Consider the following 22790-nt stretch of genomic DNA (forward strand, 5'->3'; position numbering starts at 1 on the left):
TTGTTAACATTAATTTAAACTTTAATCTAATGATTAAACGCCAACCATCCTCAATAACAATTTTTTTGAGAAAGCGTTTTGAATAACATAGGAAGGTATTTGTACGTAAAATGCAAATTTAAACTGCGATTTCAGTACTTCCTTTTAAGAGGAGTAAGAAAAATAAACTAGGATTGCAGTACTTCTCCCTAAAAGGCAAAGAGGCAAAGATTTTTTAATCGAACAATTCATTGATTTAAATCGGTTCACTCATTGATAATTTAAACGATTGCAGTACTTCCTCTTAGTAGGAGCAAGAGAATCAGCAACGTAGAGGAGCTTTAACCACTTATTCGAGCTGAATTTTATCAAAATCGGACTAAGCGTTATAGAAATATTGGTAATAATAGTTTTAGAAAGGGCCTTATTTGGGTGGGGCAAACTCCCCTCCTTATGAGGCACGGTGCCGAGACTTTTAAAGTGCAAATCTGTATAGAATTTCGATTCGAATGACACTTCATTCATAAAAATCGGTTCACGTGTCGATAATTTGAAACGATTGCTATACTTCCCCTTAACAAGTGTAAGAGCTGATCGCCGCTTTAATGTTACGTAGGGGAGCCCTAACCCTATCATCCTACCAAATTTTATCAAAATCGGGCCAAGATTTACAGAGTAATTAGTAATAATAATTTTGGAGGGGGCCTTACATAAAGGGGGCTAACTCCTCTCCCATTCGATGTACAGCGTCGGGACCCACAAAAGGCACATCTACATAAAATATTGAATCGAATGACACCTCATTCATGAAAATCGGTTCACGCGTTTAGGCGCTACGTTGTTTACAAAAAAGGTAACAACAAGAACAACAAGAAGAAGAAGAACAAGAACAAGAACATTTTTTGAAAAAGCGGTTTTTGCTCATTTTCGGCAACTTTTTTCTCGAAACCTATTAGATCTGGGTGGTTGCAAAAAAATTACAGTTATGAAGGAGGGTTTGGAGTAAGATTTAAAGAAAATTTGGGAATTTTATCTTTTATAGAAAAAGAGAAAAAAATTGTCAAAGTTGGGTGTTTTTCAACGTTACGCTTTTTCGTGCAGTTTTTGATGGTCAACCCTTATACAACTGTCCTACCGGACAGTTTTAATTCTCCCTTACTAATTGTTAACTTTCTTTTGGTCTGTAAGCAATTTTCAGTTAATGTGATATCATTTATTAATAGTCTTTCGTAAAGGTATTATAAGATTTTGCACCAGATTTATTCTTTATCTTGTTCAAAAGTAATTTTTGCTATAATTTCTATTTATTTTTATATATTTAATTTGTACTTTTAATCTGTGAGGATTGTCAGTCCGTCCCGAACCTTCTCAATCTTCTACGACCTCCGGGATAAGTTTCTCTTTCCCCAACGAATTTAATCTTTCAGTAAACGAGTATACAGTTATCAATCCTATGGCAAAGCGTTTAAAGTAGCGGAGAGGGGGCCACATTTGAACAGAATTTACATTTTCTGTTACAGAGTGCACAGAATCGTATTATTGTACCTTTTTATTTTGTTTTCTACAACTTTCAAGTCTTCTTAACAGATCTATATCAATAAACAGTTGGTACTTTACATACATAGAAAAATTTTGTGTCAAATGTTTATGTCTGCCCCACTGGTGGGGTCACATTTGAACACAATATAAAATAGAAAGAAATGATATTACTTTACTCTGAATCTACCTTCTATCAGTTATTTCTCTCACTACTACATTACTTTCTCTTTTAAACCACTGAAATCTAGTTCAAAAATCAAGAAAGACGCAGTACGGGATGTTGTACCCGAAGTGTGATGGGTTTAGGGAAGTTTGGACAAAATATTCGGTTTGTTGCGCTTCTTAATGTAGGTTCGGACCACTTTCCCCTTCTCTGCGATTAAACAAAAAACAAAGTCACAAACTTGCAGGTCGGTAGGGGCACATTTTAACTGTGATGTTGAAATGTGCCCCTTCTCCTTCCGTAAAAGAAAATATAATATCCAACATTTTTTGGGAAGCAAAAAGACTTTTGTAAATACTAGATTTAAAAATACGAATTCCAAATGTTAATATGGACTAACAATACTTATACCTTGTCCCACTACAATCTTCACAATACACTTCCCAAAGATGCAACAAAAATATTTCTTCCACCTTACAAAATATAACAATCCTCAATTCTGACTTCACCGAACAATGAAAACGAAGGGAAACTCTTGTCAATTATACAACAGGTCTACCACCAAAATATGGAGAAAATTACCAATCATAAATGTTTTAAATATTTGGCGAGAAATTAACACTGTTCACCCTCTCTCCTAAAAACATTTTGAAATCTAAGGGCCCAGAATGTGATCATAGCTGGTGCCCGTACTACATCGACCTACAAGCCTATATCTCTAAAATGAGGAACGTCCTCCCGTAATGGACGGGAAAGTTTATAAATCTTATTTATCCTGTAAAAATCTTTGAAAACCTGATTGGAAATAATCATTTCCCTTTACAATATACAGAGAATATATAAAATAATATATATGTACATAAAATAAATATATAATTAATATAAATAAATATATAATTAATATAAATAAATGTATAATTAATATAAATAAATATATAATTAATATAAATAAATATATAATTAATATAAATAAATATATAATTAATATATAAAAATTTATAATTAATATAAATAAATAAATATATAATTAATATAAATAAATATATAATTAATATATAAAAATTTATAATTAATATAAATAAATATATAATTTATCTCCTTAACAAAAATTTACAGTTTAAAAAGTTAAGTATAAGGGTTGATTGAACGCCAAAAGGTACACAAATCAGCAAGTACCCAACATTTCATTAATACTTCATTGATATCATTTAAGTAATTTTACCGCATTAATTTTCATTAATATTTTTTTGAATTTATTAGATGTCACAGACCCTTATGCTGGCCATTTTCATCTAGAAAATACTTGATCAAGTAGCACTGTAGATTGACTGTAATATCTAGTTATTTATAATAATCAAACTATTAATTACAGGTTAAAAAGAAAACGTTATAAACAAAAAAAAAAATTATGAGGCTAAAAAATTCAAAAACTTTTTTAAAAAATGCTTACACCAACACACATCAATGATTTTGTTTATTTTATTTATTTATTTTTATTTTTAAATAAAAATCGTCGGTTTAAGTTCATTCTTTGATTAAAGTAATTGTTATTTTATGAAGTAGTCAAACGTTTACAATAATAGATAATAATTATCTGGCTTTATCGCAAATAATATAGTTTTCTTCAATTACATTCTCAATCTAGGTATTCATCCCACAATGTGTATATATGTAATATAAAATAAATAAAATATGCATATTTTTAGGGCAGCTAATTATTCCAGTATTTTACTATAAGTAAAATTAGGGGGACTACATTAAATTACCATTGAGAAATGAATAATTGTTGTTGAATAATCTACTTGTTATGAACTGTGTGTTATTTGTGCTCACGAATATTTCGGTAAGACGAATTCAAGACTGATATATTGTTTGAAATCCGGGATTCAAATTTAAACTGTAGCCGACTCTTAGTCTTTTTCTACTTTAACATGCATGTATATGTGACTACTCAAAATAAAGGGCGTATTGAAGATAAATCAGGAGAATAATTTGGAATAGAGTTAAAATAAAGTACCTATTTAATAACGAAGATATATTATACATAATTTATATGTATATAAAATATATACTTATATATTTTATAATCCCTTTCATTCAAAAGCCGTTCCTCTATTTGAAGGGCCTTTTTGCCTTCCTTAATTCCTTAATATTACAATTCTATTACTGAAATCATTGAGTGTTGTAAAAAAAAAAAAAATGAAATTGTATTTATGTTAAGTAAAACATTTCATTAAAGAAAGATAAAGTTTTTCTAACTTTATAATTTCAAATTATTGCATAATGGGAAAGTATTATTACATAGCAGACGGGAGAACGATTACATTAATTCACGATCAGATCTTCTTCAAGTTGCGATAAAGGAGGATGTGTAAAAAAGAAATCCTTACTTTCCAATGTTCTTACCACATCTTTATTTTTCTTCGTTTATTTAAAATAAATTTTTTGAGGAATTTTATCTGCAGAATGACACATTTACAACCTGAAACTGTGCCTATATCTATTCAAGAATGCAACAGTAAGTGCTTTTTCCTTATACTGCTTACACCAGCAAATATTATGCAATAGTTTTTACGTTTGCACATTCATTATTAAATAGAAATCTTCTTTGTACACTCACTTAACTTCTTCTAACCACAATTTAAGTAATTTTTATCTTTTATTTCAACTTAGAAGTTGTATTAAAAAATTTTAAGTTGTATAATAAAAATTAAAATACATATTTTAATTCAATGTGATAAATGTTTCTTTTTATGATAAAATTTGGGTTGTGTTGCATTGTAAGTAGCAGATCAAAAAATGATCATTACTAAACTAAAGAAAAAATAGAAATGGATACCATTCCATCGAGACCAGCACTGCCTGTACCCTCTGTAATTTAAACTGTAAAAAGAGCCTGGAGCACAGACCTCTTGGTCTGTCCAATATATTCACCTATTAGAAAACATCATTTATCTAAATATATATTCAATGTAGATAATTACACCAATTTGACTGCTATTCTCTCAATCTGCTCAATCCAACAGTTGAACAGTGTGTACCAATACATTATAGAAGTACTAAATTTAAGATCTTTCATATTAAATGAATAATACTAATAATAATTAGAAATTTTGATTGAACCTTAATTACTTTCGCTTAAATTTAATTCAAAAGATAAACTAATTTTGTTAATCCTCTTCAATGTATTCAAGCCTGATTATGATGGTAATATTTTAGGCTTGGTCAGAATTTATTTACTTTTATTTTATTTATTTTGTAAGTCGCGCGCGTTCAGTTAAGTATTTTATTATTATTTTTCTTCAAGGAATATTAAGAATTGTTTGTAGAGAGACGGTTAACTCCATTCCTATTTTTATATCATTATTTATTTTTTTTTTTGTAATTATATACTATTTATTTATGTATAATTTATTTTTGTAACTGCAGCAATAATATTATTTGTTTACTGAACACTAACCAGATTGTAAATGGAATTTAACTCACAAAAACAGAACCTATCTGTGGTGTAATAAACAGATCACTTAAAAATAAAACGAGACCTGAAACAAAACTAAAATTCTACAAAACTATGGCTGTGCCTCTGCTCACTTATGGAAGCGAATCTTGGGTTACCAGAGCTAAAGATAAAAGTAACCTACAAAGTGCAGAGATGCGATTCCTCAGAAGAGTGAAGGGTTGCACAAAAAGAGAAAGAATACGGAATGTTGACATACGGGAGGAATTGGATATATACAATATCAATGAATTTATAGAAGAAATTAGAGATAGATGGAGGGAACATCTTAACCGTATGTCAACTACAAGAGTACCAGTAATGGTCAATAAGTACAGACCTAGAGGACAACGTAGTGTAGGACGACCATTAAAAAGATGGAGATAAAAACAAAACAAAAAAATAAAATAAAATAAAATAAAATAAATAAATACAAAAATAATAAAATAAATAAAATATTGTGAAGACGGAACAGGCATGTTGCCTAATCCCTGAAGTGCAGAAGAAGAAGAAGAAGAAAAACAGAACCCCCTGTAATATACGTAAATACATAAAATACAGTATTTTTATCTATCTATCTACTAAAATAACGAATTTCCACCTTGCATCCACTGGTGCTAACTTTTCATATAAAAAAAAAAACTTAAAAGATCCCAGTAAATCATATCAATACTTTAGGCTAGATGTCACTTATCGGACGGAGCGTGCCGTCGCTTTAAGTGACCTCGTGATCTCCTTCCCATTGTTGAATGATGACTGGGAGTGCTACTACTGGCTTAGTTCCTTTGAACTCCATTAGTGATTTTCTTTTTAATTTTTATTTATTTAAAAAAAAAAAATCTGATATGTTACACTTCGTCTTCTTTTGAGTTTACGATTCTGATCAAAAACTGAATATAACATTACCTGGTAGCACCAGAAGATATATCTAATTTGATCTTGAAAATTTGAATATATAATTATTTTTTGTTAAAATAAAGTTAAAAACACCAGATTCTTTTTTACTGCTGTTATTTTTATTTATTTTATTTGATAACCTCATGACAAAAGTAAAAAGTAAGTAAGTAAAGTAATTGCCTATTTTTTCAGGTGGGGCTTAACGTCCAACTACGTCAAGGTGTCGTGGACGGAGGCGACTAACAAACAAACTTTACTGTAAACTTCTTTTATTAACCATTAAATAAAATCCAAGGCCTAAGACCGGGAATCGAACCCAGTACCACAATACATATTAGCTTTACTGGTCTCGCCCCTAACCGCTCGGCTACCGTGGCGCCTACCTCATGACTTAATGTAAATATATTATTTTTAATCATTTTGGTTTCTCGCATTGTTGTCATGAAGTTTTAAAATAAAATAAATAATTAAATACAAATAACAGCAGTGAGAAAGAATCTCACTTTGTTTAAAAAAAAGCACAGAGGTGAGCGGAGTGATTGCAACTTTCGACTACTTCTTTGCTAGCTGTTAATTGACCCTTTTCAAGCATTTGAAATAAATTTAATGCTACAGAAATTTAAAAAATTATATTCGTACTTTTTTTATTTATTTTAACTGGAAATTTAATTAGAATAAAGCGTAACGTAGGGTATTTTGGCTAAAACACTAATCTTATTAATTGTAAGCAACCTTGTTAACTTCTTGCTTTCACAAACATTACCGTCGTAGCTGGGCATGAATCTCTTTCCATCCTCCAACTGTTTCACCTACCATCCAAACAAAACAACATAACAAATTTTAATTTATTCCCCTACTGTACACAATTTTACCATTAAAAAATAAATAAAAAAAAAACAAACTAAGATCCATCGTCAATGCACCATATTTACCGCAGTCATGAACAGTGTTTTAATTAATGTAGTCATTAGTTATGCCCAACCTTTGCCGTAAAACTTTTTTAGAATAATTAATATGTCACAACAATATTAATATATAACATTGTATAAAGTTTTCTTTTTGAAATTTTTACGGCTAGTAATGGATTTTGTTGGAATATTGATCCAAACTTTGACCCCTTGTTTTGTTAGAATAAACCGTAATTCCGTGGCGTTTTGAAATAAAATTAAAATCTGTAAATTTATTAATCAATAAATTACGAAAATAGAATTGGTAATATCCATATTATGTACAATATCTATATCTGTATTATAAACAAGTGGTAAAAACCAACTATTATTGTTTATGCAAGTTATGAAGGCAGTGGAGTGTAGGCAAGAGTCAAGAACCGATTGCAACTTCTCTGAGGATTTTTATTTTTTCCAGAGTATAAGCGCCCAGGAATGTAGTGAGTACTGAAAATTGTTAGACTTTCAGCACAGCTACCTACCTAGGTAGTATCATTTCGGGAGGAATTTTCGTCTTTATCCACACACACACACACACTTCAGTTTTATACATTTCGTTTGTGGATGGTAGAAAGGCCCTTTTACTTGCCGTGCACACCAGCTGAATATATAGAACCTCATTTACAGAAGAAGCCGCTCGCATATGCTTTACATATCTATTTTATATGTAAGCAGATAAAACTGCGAGTAAGTTGACTAAGGAAGAGAAGGAATGAAATAAAATTATTATAGAAATTATGAAATTTCACGTTCTATCTTTAACTAATAAAGTAATTTACTAAAGCATATATTCGAATTAAAAATGTTAGGATAGAATAATTACTGCCATGGTTCTCAACTTCTAGAATTCCTTTTTCTTTTTTATACATTTTCATTAAAGTAATTTATCTCGAAACTACTTATCAGGTACTCGAAATTCCATAAACATCAAAAGACTAATTTAGAACTCAGTCATTTAACTTCTCGGATGCGAGTTTTAGATTTCAACTAAACATTGCGACTGTTATCGCATCCAATCTTTCCTATAAAAAATCCTTCACTAAATCACCAACCTATATAAACATCACCTTGCATACAAATCTAGAAAGAAATCTTTCTGTATTCCAATTAATCAGTTGCTGTTGCAGTTATTGCCAATTATTCTTCCTCCGCCTTAACTGTCTTTTTCAGATATAATTTACTAGCTCTATCCCAGACAACTTCCAAGAAGATTGAAACGCAGTTGGCTTTGCGGCACCCAGTGGACTCCAAATAATGCTCGGGAAAATTTCGAAAACTTTCATTGGAAGATACTTTACTCTAATGTCCCTCAAGCATCTTTATGCACTTTTGTAATAATTCTCAGTATGGACACATGAAAGTTGATTATATTTTAAATTTATTAGTCTAATATGTTAATAATTTACCTACATGACACATTAAATTAATTTATATAGAGATTCGAGGTCCTGATTTCTTCTTTGATGTAAAAATATATACTCTTTCGTTTGGCAGAGGATATCTATTTTTATCTACAAGCCTTCAAGAAATCAGTTTTTCTTGCAAGAGCCGTAAGGTCTGGAGTGGAGAATCTGATTATAGATTCTTTTTATCTTTTTGGATTAGCGGGGAAATGTTTTGTAAATTATTCTTACATAGAAGTACATTCAGTAACAACATCAGAGCGAAAAACTCACACCCTTGTGTATACATACTCAAGCTCACATATTTACACATTTGGTGATCGCTGCTGATTTGATTTTGATTAAATCTGATATTTATTATATATTTTATAAGTTAGGATTTTATCACTGATGTTGTATATTTCCGGATGAATATCTAATGCCTAGTTTATAAAATGTCTTAGCGATTTAGTCAGTATATTTAATGAGTATAATTCTATATCTTTTATGAAATGTAATTGCGAAAAAGTAAGTTTATAAAATGCAGATCATTCATATTTAATTAACAGCTTTAAGTTATCTAATTCAAATAAAGCAACAAAAAGGAGAAATTTTAGTTAAAAATCATATTATACAAACAAATAAACTTTATAACCTTATGAACATTTATTTAACAAAAACTGTACAAGGGTAGGAGTTGTGTAGTTGAATATGCACTAATGTGAAGTCATTTCCGAATCAATCTCGCCCAATCATTTCCTTATTAAGTTCAAACTCCAATAATGTAATCAGTGAAACTAATCAATAATTTATAGTATTGTCCTTTGTTTTGCTTCAACAATAATAGAAATATCCGACATTTGCAAAAAGTTGTGGATTTCCTGGTTGATAAGTTCCTCATATGGAAAAGTGTTACTTCTAACTGGTAGTTTTCATAACAGCTTCACTTTTTCGTACTTACAATTTAATAGATCATTTCTTAAAAACATTTTTACTGAATGTACTGTTTACTTTTTTATAATTTTTTACTAATATTAATTTATAGTGAAGTTTGTTTTCTAGTCGCTTCCCTCTGCGAGCACTAGTTTCCTAGTTAAGTTTCTGAAAGAAATAACGATGACAACGATTTGAACTACTACAGTTCTACATCAAGCTAAAAAAAAAGAAGAGAGATGTGGGTACAATCAGAAGAACTACGAACATTATACATGAATAAAATTAGAATATTTTAAATTTATTATAAATATTAAAATTCTTAATTATTCCTCGATAAGTATTGTGTACTAACAGCCGGTCTAAAGATGCTACCATCTTAATAGTCTGTTGCAATATTTTTAGTATGTTAAAAGTAAATTAAAAACAATTAAGATTTTATATTTATTATATGTCCTTCAGGATTGATTACACATCATTTCTCAAGAAGTTAAGCAATAATTTAAGGAATATGATGCGTTGGTTGATAACAGATCTGGACAATGGCATTCACAGTTACAGGGCCTGAGATTCTTTTTTAATTAATTGGAGGATGTTGGAATTTCATTGCACAATTAGTTAATCCTTCTTTAGTATAAAACTTCAGTAGGGAGGGCTGTCAATTAAAATTACATGTTACAAAACCAATACTATACTAATAATTTTTATAAAAATTGCCTTTTTATTGTAAAAGAACATGCATTTTTTTTAAAAATGTAATTACTGTTGCTTATTTAATAACCAATCATTGAGTTGAACAGGAACATTTCTAATACCTACTTTCATTGAATTATGATAACCTACGTTTATTTATGTATTCGTAAAATGTATTTACCATTGTTGTCTGAAGGTTGAAATCGATTTCTACTTAAAATAATACTCGTCGATAAAAACAAATTCAAAGTCACTTCAACAGTTTCAATGGTTAAATACAGACAAATACGAATACATTTTTACCTTCTCTCTTGATGCTATTCTGTCATATTTCTGATGAATCAATTTACTCTTTAAATCAGATTTTCTGCAAATTATTAGTATTCTTAATTCTCATCACTGTGGATTTGGATCCATTATTGCTGGAGATTCCCCATGTTGCATTCCATGTTTATGAAAAGTACCAGCAATGACAATAGTGGTTTTGAGTATCTTTGGGCTGCAATTGTAGTATAACTAGGGTTGCCAACTGCCTTTTTTTTTTGGAAAGGACAGTCCTTTTTTAACACCTGGTTGTCCTTGTCCTTTCTTAAATTAGGAAAGGACACTTTTTTTCAGATATTATTCACACAAATCTAATTTATGTTATTGTATTTTTGATTTAAGTTCTAACTTCCGAGACTTCATTTGGCATGTTGTTTTTCTGTTCTAACTGAACTGAATAGGTCAACAGGTTATTGATGTAACGATGCATCAATTTTTCAAATAACCACTGTTCATGGCATACCTTTCGAAAGGTGTTTGTATGTAGATGTTTTTCATGAATAGTGCACGTTTTAAACTTATATAATATTTTTGAGAAAAATGAAGTCAACGTTTTTGGAAAAATTCAGAAACTTGCTATTTCTTGTTTAGGCCACAAAGTGAAATACTTGATATTATTATTTTGGAATATAAATTAGCTTATTTAAAAGGAAATTTAATGTTTTTTCTAATGAGCTTATTGAAATTGCTTTAGCTTTAATAGTTTGAGAAATGTAGAAAAATGTTTCTAAAAAGGAGTAATACCTTTAAAAAAACAAAATTAAAAATATCTATAAAACAGAGCCGAATCGTGTCATAGCTATATAAAATTTTTTGTTGCAAATGATGCCCAGAATCACCTCCCGAAGTAACGGTAGTCTTATGCTGAACACTCTGTATATTCCCGGGCCCCAAAAATCCTGTCGACGGCCCTGAATGTACTTAATTTTTTTAGGGTGTCTTTTTTTGAAACTTTATTGAATTGGCAACCCTAAGTGTAACCGAAGCTATAATTAATGAGAAAAAATAACAGTCTAATTAAAAAAAAATTTATGAGATGAGAAAGAAAGGGGGAGTACGAATTAGCTGTCTATGAGATGCACCGAGGGCCAAGAATTGTTCAGTCTCTTCAGTCTCTTGGACATTTTTTCCTGCTTCATTTTTTCTGTTTTTTTTTGGTGATTTTTCTTTTTTTAATAGAAGAAGACAAAGAAGTATAACCTGCTAAACAAGTAGCCAAAGACCTCTAAACAATATTTCTTGTGATTTTCTTTCTCTAACTAGTAAATGTGACAACGACCTCAGTGAAGCAACAGTATGAAATAAAATAAATAAGTTCTTGCTGTTCTATAACCTTAAATGTTTATCTTCTGCTTTCTTTGTGGTTGACTAGATAGAAACCAGAGACCACTTTCACATTCCTGTAGCCTCCTTTATATTTATTATTACTATGGGCTAATAAATAAAATGTGGAGGTATCTTGAAATAGGGTGACAAGAGGATTCTTAGTAAAATTGTAATGTAAATACTGAAAACTAATTCGTTATCAAGTATCCACCTTAAATATAAAGATGCACTCTAAAGTTTATTGAAAAGAATACAAAAATAAATAAATAAATAAAGTCCTTTTGATTTTGTTTTGTTAATTCTTTATCTTTCATTTTATTTCAAGAGAAAGTGTGCTGCTTTGTTCAGGATTTGTTGTTTTAAGGCAGAACATTCTTCTGCTTTTATGTAAATTATCTGATATTTAATTTTTTAATTCTTTATTTATTTATTAATCGACGATAAATTTTCATTCTTTTAAGAAATAAGACTTACAACTGAGTTTGTAACTGCATTTTGTGGCAAAGATGATTTGCTTATACAGTTTGCTTCCTAAAACTGCCCTAAAATTATTTGCTTTGACAAATTGTTGAACTAAAAGATACAGAGCTTTGTACATCTTTTTTTGGTGACGTATTCATTATTACAAAAGGGAAGAAAGATGATTGCCAATGTAAAACAATTTGATTTGATTTTTTTTCTTTTTGCCAAGCATTTCACCTAGGGATAGCTCATTTTTCAGGATTTATTCTGGACAGTACAGGTAAGATTTATAAGTCAGGACAGAAGACACACAATCTTTAATGTTATCCATTTTAAACAAATTCTAATTTTCAATATGTAAAACCCCTTGAAAATGACCCTAGACCAGGGGTCGGCAACCCGCGGCTCTTTTATCCAAATTGTGTGGCTCTTCAGCCTGCCCAAAATATCGTATATTGAATAGTTTAATTTTATTGAAACGAATGAAAATTCCATTTATTAAAGGTATTTTTTCAAAAATAATTTTAAAGTGATAGGTTCGAAATTGAATGGAATTATTCAATATCAAAATAAAGTACTTCATTTTTATATTGTAAGACTGCCGCCTTTTCATTCGTTATTATTTATTCGTTTATTTACTTTGCAAGGTGTGAAAAACATTTAATAGTTATTTATTTAACAAGTGCGGAAAATACTTTACACTCGAGTTAAATATTATATTTTTTCTGCAACCATTAGGGTTATTAACTAAAAAAAAAACTAAACAGGAATCACTAGAATCCATTTTAAATTTCTATAAGGTAACACTATAACCTTTTTAACTGTTATAATTAAAAATATTTTAATTATTTATTAAAATATTATTTTTATTTCTATATTCCTTTCAATTTTTATTTTATTTTTTTAATATTCGTTTTTTAATTATTTAGTTATGTTAAATAAGTTTATTAAAGTTTTACAGAAAATATTTAATAATAAAACTTCTTATATCAAGGAAGCACAATAAAGTTTTTTCACTCACTAATGAGGAAAGTGACACTAATGGGAATTTTTCCCCACTAGTGAGGGAAGTTGGGCATTACACAGCTGATTTTAATTGAGTAATGAGAACATTCCTACATGGTTGCAGAAAAATGTTATTGAATATCATAAAATAATTATAATTTGTGATTACAAATGAACTGCAAAGGTTTTTACACTATCATCCTTGCGACTCTTGGTAACAGATTTATTAAAATTATTTAAGGAGAAATGGCTCTCTACTTAAAATAGGTTGCCGACCCCTGCCCTAGGTCGTTAGCTTGGCAAAAAAATAAAAAGTATACTGAAATTGACAAATAATCTTTTTTTCCTTTGTTATAGATCTAAGTTTTGTAGAAAATTTTAAAAAGCTATTTTTGAAGAAAATCTTAAAAAAAGGGAAAATCAAACTAGCATCTACTGACAAAATCAAATTGAATAAGGTTCTGTAAGTATGTGCTCTCTAATATCTGACACTACCCCATAATGACTATTATATTTTAAAATCTTTCAATACAAAAGAAAGTTTAAAATTTACTAACTAAAAAAATATTCCTTTCTTAAATAAAGGAGAAAATCATTATATTTTCTTCAAACTGAACAAGATGTCCCTATGGTAACCGGTTTCAACCAGAAGATTGGTATATTCAACTTAATACTCAGTAAATTATTAAAAAAATTCTATCGCCAGGTTTTTTTTTTTTTTTTTCTGTACATTAAAACGACAGCAAAATGTACATTGTACAAAAAAAAAAAAAATAAGAGAATTTTTTTAAGTGTAAATATCGGATTTAAGTGGCGCAGCTTATAATATTAGACGTCTCTAAGATGTTATTTATTTTGTTACCTAAGTTATTGGTATTAGCCACTTTCATTAGTTGGCTATAAATTTCCCAGGATTGTAGAATTTTTTTATTTTATTTCATTGGAATGTTTAGTTTAAAAACAAAATAAAAACTGAATTTAAATGATTTTTTTTTTTTCCGTCAAAGGCACACTTATTTTTTTTGTATTTATTTTTTTTCGGTTTAGGATCTTCAAAGATTAGTAAATCCGGTTTGTGTAGAGCAAGTGGGCCTTAGCGTATTTTTGGCCTCGCTAAGCCGTTTCAAAAACCAATCCTTCTGCTCGTAATTTGTAATTATTATATTTTTGCAAGCTAGTCTGTGGCAAAACTTTACTAAAATAAATAAGATTGTAGCAAGCTGTCTGACCAGTCATTGATAAAATATCTTGAAATAAATGTCCACTAAATAAAATAGTTTCTATCAAACGTTTTAGAAAAAAAATGGCTAAAGCTTGTCAAGTATAACACAGTTAGTTAGCGATTCTATCACCCCTATTTTAAATGAAATCCGAAAAATGTGATTTAAAATATAATTTTTTATTTTATTTTATTTGACATTTACAGTCATTATTACTGAATACAATTAAGCATTATTATGTTGACTTGACGTCTACGGAAAAGAAGTCTTATTGTAATAACAGACAGTCTCGCGTAGGTCACGAACTAACAGAGACCTTAAATGATGTGGTAGGTTGAAAACTACAATTTAATGAAGGCTTGCTTTTGAATCAACTGAATTATCCAACTCACAAGAAGTGAGTTACGGTGTTTTTAAATTTTTCCATTTGGCTGTATCTATCCATTGTATGTAGAATGTTTGTGGTATTTATATTGTTTGGCAATTTAGTTGCAATATTCATAATTGAACGTCAGCCATTTCAGAGAGCACGCTGATTTTTCAGTAGTGAGGCACTACTACTTAACGGAGGAATGTGTCTCGAATGGGTAGTTAAGTGCTAACCGCTAGGTAAGTCTTGTTCGCCGGGATATATGTTGTTGGATCCTCACAAGGAGTTGCGGCCCCCCTTGACCAGAATTTTCTTTGAGCGACAATTGTCCGTTGGCAGCATTGGTTGTTTGGACGTGGTGGGGATGGTGACCAGTGCAAGGCAGAAGTCCAGTTGCCCTTGGGCATCTCAAGAGAGTAGGGGTGCCAACTGATTATGTCTGTGTGTCCGCCATTGCCAGGTTTTTAGCGTCGGTCTGGCTGGAACTGTTTTCGCCAAGAACTGGACAACCCTTTAGCCGCCCGGTTGAACGATGTACATTAGTCGTCTTGTGATAAATCAATTTGTGAGTGTTATAATAAGTCTAATTAAGTCAGAAAACCTGTCGGTTTAATTAAGTCAGAAAACCTGACAGTGTAATTAAGTCAGAAAACTTGTCAGCCCAATTAAGTCAGAAAACCTGTAAGTCTAATTAATTCAGTTTTATGTATTTGGATCATGATCCGTTTTGAATATGAGTTTAAAATTGTAAATATACCAAATATATTTGTTATTGTATTTGTCTCAATCATTTAAGATATTCTGAGTGTCGGTGGCGTCCCCACCCTTCCCTTTCCTTTAGGAGTTTTATTTTATTTTATTTGACCTCTGCCAAAGCTTAAAATACCATTAAAATGCTTACGTCATTATCATCTTCTACAAGGTGTAGGTTTTTAGGAATTTCATTATAGATTGAAGATGTTTTAGGCTTCGCTTCATTGATTGAATTCCATCGCTTTTCAATATACCACTTCTACACATTCTATACTAGGTGCTTATATTCGTTAAATTATACACTTGGTTGTTCACGTCTTTGTCTTTACTAATTAGTGCAATTATAGGCAATTTTTAAATTTGATGTTCTTGTAGGACAGTTATACTGGATTTACCTTCGATATTCTTAAAGAGAGTGCTTGCTTTTTACTCATAGGATTTTGACGCTTTTAAAAAATAATTAAATAAAAATAATCGATTGTAATAGAAGACTTGTCTTCGAAGAAATAATTTATGGGATCTTTTGATTTAACTATGTTCTGGAATAATCAAATCAAAAAATCTTGATCAAAATGTGATAAATGAAATAGTAATTCACCTATATTTGACAAACATAATCGGTAACAAAAAGTAAAATAAAGATATAAAAAACGAGATTGTTAGATAGAAGTTGAGAAGACTGATGCCTGTTTGTGAAGGGTGTTGAGAACTTCTAGAATAGTAAATAATTTGCAGCTTCTTCCTTCTCTTGACGGCTTGAGAGGCTACGAATTTTGAAACTGACGTGAAAGCTTTAGAGAGGCAGTAATGAGACTTGAAAATCTAGGCACCGCGAAACGTAAGGATGTGTTCTTCATTGACTCGCAGGCGTCAAAAAGACATTTACTTTCCCGTTAGCGGTTGAGTGTGAACTTATTTCCAGATCCAGCACTAAAATATTAATTAGCATTGTGTTAAAAATGGGCTGGGACATACGAGGTGTGGCTATTAAATAACGAGACTGATGCTGCTACAGAAGAACCATGTATACACCAAATCCTAACGACTGACAACTGTGCAGCGTAAAGCCTTCTCTTTCGATTTCAGCGTCTCACGTGTTTGTAGAGAAATCTGTCTGATCAGAACCGTCGTTTGTGTAAGAGGTATAAGTTTCGTTTTGCCGAAAACATGATACTACACATTGTAGTAGAGCAACGAATTGTAGTGAAATTTCACATGAAACTTGGTGAAACCGCCACTGAAACTTATCTTTTATTAAAAGAAGTTTATGGCGTTGAGCATTAATCACGTGCGCGAGTTTTTGAGTGATTCAAGCGTTTCCGAGAAGACGTCGGAGATGAAGACCGCCCGGATCACCCTTCCACGTCCAAAACGGATGAAAATATCGATTATAATTACTCAACATTACTACCGTGAGGTGCTTGCTCAACTCCGTGAAAGAGTAAGGAAAAAAACGACCCGATTTGTCGAAGAACAAGTCATGAGTTCTCTAACAAGATAACTCGCCGGCTCACACTGTTTTGTTTGTCAAGACGTTTCTAGCCAAGTACAACATCCCAGTTTTAGACCATCCGCCTGACCTGGCCCCCAAGTGACTTTCATCTGGTTCCCCAAAGTCAAATCTGCATTAAAAGGATCACGATTTCAGTCCGTTGAAGCTGTGAAAGAAAAAGCGGCACGCGTCATGCAGGAGCTCACAGAAAAAGACTTCCAGTACTGTTTTGAACAATGGTAAATTCGCATGGAGCGTTGTAGGGATAGGGGAGGGGTGTATATTGAAGGTGATAATAACTAAATATGTATAAATTTAAAATAAAATGTTTTACAGCAATAGTCTCGTTATTTAATAGCCACACCTCGTACTCGTATTGTATCAGTGAAAGATACCAAATTACTGCGACATCCCTGGCAACTCGAGTTTTGATAAACTAGCAAAGGTAGAAAATAATGTAGTTCTTTACGCAGTTACTTATCGTCATGCTTACAGTTAAGCTTAAGTCTAAAAACGAAGTAATAGTATGAAACGAAATAAAAGGGAAAGCCAGCGGAAGGTCTTAGGCAGTTATATTACCAAGATCCCTGCAAACATAGCATGGAAGGACTATATGGGTAATTTTAGTCTTGCTACGGACCATGATTACCTGTAGAAGTATTTATGTATGACGGGCTCTCCCTTGGACGCGAAATACCTCATAGACATACTCTTAGTATTCTAAACTTTCACAAGCTCTGTGACGCAGCCTTACCCAAATGACAAATCGAACTCCATATTATATTGAGCGGGGCTAGATAGGAAATGGCAAAACTGGCAATGAATTAAAAAAAAACATTCTCTTACTCAGGTGAGAAGTAATCGAGCAATGTTTAAATTAAGTTTTTACGGAATGTGAGTTAAAATTGTGTGTCTCTTATAATTTTATTGTAAATCGAAAAATAAAACAATAAATATATTTAAAAGAGACCATTCGAGCATTAGGATTATGTAAATTACATAAACATTAGATCGCAGTAAGTGTAATAAACTATTACCGCCGAGATAGTCTGGATTGCTTACTACAACGACTAGGATTATCTCGCTATCACTCTGGGGACCAAAACCCGTATTATGATGCCCCATCCTTGGAACACCTGCGGAGATTCTTTGTTACACGATCCAACCAACGATTTATGTATCTAGAGTGTTTGTAATGATATCAAGTTATTATATTTTATGTATCTTTTAATGCTGTAATTTTATTTATATACCTCGCTCATTGTAATTTACGAAGCACAGATTTTCTTGTCTATGGTTACATTGTTTTATAATTTTAACAGTTTTTTTTTTCAGCTATCAGTTCTCAGTGACATTTTCGAACTATTTGACACTAAAAGTTTAATATGTTTGAATTCCATGGGAAATTGTTTAATATACAAGACTAACTGTTACAACTGCATAACAATGAACATGATAGACCACAGCATTTGAGGATAAGGTTGAAACACACAAGAGAATTGACATGAATACATACATATGTATATTTATAAATGTAGTAAGGAAAATACAGCTTTAGCATCAACTCTGAACACCAACAATTCTAGGATTTTGGCTATAGTAAAGAACAAAAAGAAAAGAAGTAGATCAGGGATGATAATAACGGGAACAGGACAGTCTTAATGATAAACAAAATACATAGCCATATTATCGAAACCTATTCAAAATTACGTCTATTAAAGTCAACTGATTGTAACCTCAACTTAGAATAACCTTTATGTACGTATGTGTTTACTACATATTCCTTTCATGAAACACATCGCATCAAATCACCACTTGTGTGAGCACACATCCGTGCCGAAATGTTTGGCAAGTAAAGAAAAATGAGATAAAGGGGTTGTATTCAATGCATCCAATTAATTCCAAATTACTTATCGTAACCTGAGTTCATTACTTAAAACCTCCATGCTGTGGGCCACAACTTTACTATTCCCGAAGAAACCGATTTTCACTTACTGATGCATAATTTGCTCTTTTTCATGAATCAATTAATTTATTTTAGCAAAATTTTGTGTACTAACATGTTTTCTTAAAAATAACTAAAACATAAAACTACAAATAATAATTGAATCATCATTTGATGTTCTGGTGGACGTTACAGTTTAAAAAAAAACACCTGGCATCTGGCCAGAAAACCAGAAAAGTTGGTGTCTCAAATCATGTTATTGGTAATAGAAAACTGTGACTGAGCACATGAAATAATTCTTTCAAATTATTTAGTGCTCATTCAACCTGTTTAGTTAAATGCTTTAACAATTTTTTTTTATTTTGTTAGGAATGAGGCGGAGTGGATTTCTACCTGCGTGGCTGGCAAGTTTGCTGGTGTGTTCATGTATGCAGAACTGCTTCGCCGAGTTGTATACAGCTTTGGCCGATCTGGAGGAATTATTGGATACGGAAACAGTATTTTTACAAACTTTAGAATCATATATTGTACAGCAAGAATCAAGGCTAAATCTGTTAAAAAGGTAATACTCTTTTTATTATTGGTATATCTTACAGATTGGTATATTATTCAGATTGGTATATCTTTTTATGAAATAACAAAAAAAACTTTTTCAATCTCCAGACTCTTAATTTTATTATATTTTTTGTTTACTTATTCTTAATAAGTTTCAAACAAACAATGTTCATTTTTTCATTTAAAAAAAAAACACTATTACATTAAAGAAAATTATTTTTATATAAATATCTTAAATATCTTTGTTTATTTGATATTTATTTTAAGAAATGAGTTTATCCGACATTATGGAAAACGTAATGTTAAAAAGTTTACCTGAAAAGAAAAAAAAAGTTAATAATAATTACCTTTTATGTATTCCTATTGGATGTTATTTAGATTAAGTTATCATAATATATTCAAGTTCAGTAATGTTGTTTTGAGTTTCACTAACTACAACATTTCTGTTGGTTTAATGGTGATTATTTTGAAAATAGTTTTATGTTAAAGAAAATTATTTTGTCTTAACTTTTGTATTCTATTAACAAAAGATAGTTTACTACGTGAATTTTTTCATCTGACCTTCCTGTGTCAAGCATTTTCCAACTTAATACGTCTTTGGTAAAACAGGTAGGACAGTTGTACGAGGGTCGTTTGAAAAGTCCGTGCAAAAATAAAAACTACTTAATTTTTTGGGGTAAACCTTTTTTATTTTTCAACATAGTCTCCTTTTAGGCTTATACACTTCGTCCAACGCTGCTCTAGTTTGTTGATCCCTTCCGAATAATAGGATTTGTCCAAGTCTGAAAAATAGCCATTCGTTTCTGCAATCACCTCCTCGTTTGAATAAAATCTTTTTCCCGCCAGCCATTTCTTCATATTGGGTAACAAATAGTAGTCCGAGGGAGCCAAGTCTGGTGAATAGGGGGATGTGAAACGAGTTGGAACCCTATTTCCATTAATTTTGCGACCACAACTGCTGAGGTGTGAGCTGGTGCGATGTCGTGATGGAAAAGGACTTTTTTGTGGGTCAATCGTGGGCGTTTTTCTTGCAGCTCGGTTTTCAAACGGTCCAATAACGATGAATAATATGCACCTGTAATAGTTTTACCCTTTTCCAGATAGTCGATGAGGATTATTCCTTGCGAATCCCAAAAGACAGTCGCCATAATCTTTCCGGCCGAAGGAAGGGTCTTCGCCTTTTTTGGCGCAGATTCTCCCTTGGTAACCCATTGTTTAGATTGTTCTTTGGTCTCAGGAGTGTAGTGATGTATCCATGTTTCATCCACAGTGACGAAACGACGCTTAAAGTCCTGCGGATTCTTCTGGAACAGCTGCAAACCGTCCTTGCAACACTTCACACGATTTCGTTTTTGGTCAAGCGTGAGCAATCGCGGCACCCATCTTGCGGATAGCTTTGTCATGTCCAAATGTTGATGCAAAATATTATGTACCCGTTCATTCGAGATGCTCACAGCACTAGCAATCTCACGCACCTTCACTCTTCTGTCATATCATGGATTTTATCAATGATTTCTGGAGTAGTAACCTCAACAGGGCGTCCAGAACGTTCAGCGTCACTTGTGCCCATATGGCCACTCCGAAAATTTTGAAACCACTTATAAACTGTTCTAATCGAAGGTGCAGAGTCACCATAATGTTTATCAAGCTTCTCTTTAGTCTCCCGAGGCGTTTTGCCTTTCATAAAGTAGTGTTTAATCAACACACGAAATTCTTTTTCGTCCATTTTTTGAAAATCACTCGACTTCCTCGATTCAAACGAATGCCAAACACAAAGAAATAGACCGATCTGGCTGAAACTTGGTGTGTGTTCTTCCAAGAGATGCTACTAACTAAACATAACCTCGATACGCGCCAGTGGTGCTATCTCTCTGACTTTGCACGGACTTTTCAAACGACCCTCGTATAAGGGTTGATCGTCAAAAACTGCACGAAAAAGCGTAACGTTGAAAAACACCCAACTTTGACAATTTTTATCTCTTTTTCTATAAAAGATAAAATTCCCAAATTTTCTTTAAATTATTGGGCAAACCCTCCTTTATCACTGTATTTGTTTTGTAACGACCCAGATTTAATAGGTTTCGAGAAAAAAGTTGCCGAAAATGATTAGTAAGTGCATTTACAAGTGAAAAACCTCGCAATTTTGTAGTTCTTCATCAAAAAAACATGTAAATACCCGAATTAGGGCCGGTAAGCAACATCTCACAGATATTAGAGCAAAATGCAACCCTTGCATGTATAAATTAAATAAAAGAGAATGTCACGTAATCAAAACATTGATTAAGAAAAAATATCAAACATTATAATAAAAATATCTTTTTTACAGGAGAGCTGAAGAATATCGAAAAGAGCATCAGCTGGCTAGTGGGGATGTTAGTGAATATCTTTCGAACCCAATTAATGCCTATCTTCTAGTCAAAAGGCTCACCTCCGATTGGAAGAGCACTGAGAATCTAATGGATGATCAAGTATCTAAAGGTCAGTTTCTCTTAATAAATTATCAATTCGACCACCAAACTCATTCTGGGCAAGGAGCTTGTAAGATTTCTAGGAGGCAGTACTTCTTGGATTCGATTGCCAGGTCTTATCTCCAGTTCTTACAACTATTCCTTCCTAAATTGGAATTTAAGCGTTCATTAATTCTTCTAAGGCTCTAAGTTTCTCTGACAGCCGAGGAAGTGTAAAACGCTAGATGCACTGATGGCGCAGAAAGCTTTTTTATAGTTCTGAATAAGATAGGAATTAGATTATTTATTTAAATCTAAATCTTTCAGTCATAAGAAACAATAATTTGTGCTTCTGAGCTTTAAATTTTAATAAATAATAATTATTTTTTAAAAAGGTGATGATGATACTTGATAAAATTCATAAAAAAGGTGTGTTAAAATCCGATGAATATATCTAAATCATGAATAGATTGCAAGTTGTAATTGTTAAGTTTCTTATCCATTCGAAATTCGTTATTTCTTAATCAGTCCTAACAGCTTATGTCGTAATTGAGATTGAGAGGATTGGAATAATCAGAATATTGGAGCAGTAATGTCCGTCCACTTGTCGTCTGCTAAAGCGAAAAGAAACGGGTAAAAAGTGAATTAATGCATTATATAAACAAAATGTATTTCTAGTAAAAATACAAGTTTCGTATGGACATTTACTACCAGGATTCAATATCTTAGACTATTCGAAAACATATATTGAAAAAATAAAGCAACTTTTTACAATGGAGTCGAGATCGGCTTAGTTGAACACCATAGCAATTTATTATGAGGGAAGACTGCTGAAAGGAGTTTCTGTCAGCGCCGAAGAAGT

The 22790-nt window shown here is 31.5% G+C and overlaps 2 protein-coding genes across 8 annotated transcripts in view; both read left to right on the plus strand.

The window, feature by feature from the left end:
- Positions 1 to 22790, plus strand: part of PH4alphaEFB (prolyl 4-hydroxylase subunit alpha-1) — a 118408-nt gene that overhangs the window by 62980 nt on the left and 32638 nt on the right. For all 7 annotated transcript variants that reach the window (XM_074137568.1, XM_074137571.1, XM_074137574.1 and 4 more), the window contains 2 exons: positions 19296 to 19488; positions 21808 to 21959. In XM_074137568.1, coding sequence (XP_073993669.1) covers positions 19298 to 19488; positions 21808 to 21959 — 343 coding nt within the window. In that variant the 5' untranslated portion in view covers positions 19296 to 19297. The remainder of the gene's footprint in view (positions 1 to 19295; positions 19489 to 21807; positions 21960 to 22790) is intronic.
- On the plus strand, positions 5253 to 5564 carry LOC141458127 (uncharacterized). The gene has a single exon (XM_074135723.1). It carries the CDS (start codon positions 5253 to 5255, stop codon positions 5562 to 5564), a length of 312 nt encoding a protein of 103 aa, XP_073991824.1.

The sequence above is a fragment of the Rhodnius prolixus genome, unplaced genomic scaffold (assembly GCF_049639745.1).
Source record: "Rhodnius prolixus isolate KJV_2025 unplaced genomic scaffold, Rpr scaffold_5, whole genome shotgun sequence".
Classification (NCBI taxonomy): domain Eukaryota; kingdom Metazoa; phylum Arthropoda; class Insecta; order Hemiptera; family Reduviidae; genus Rhodnius; species Rhodnius prolixus.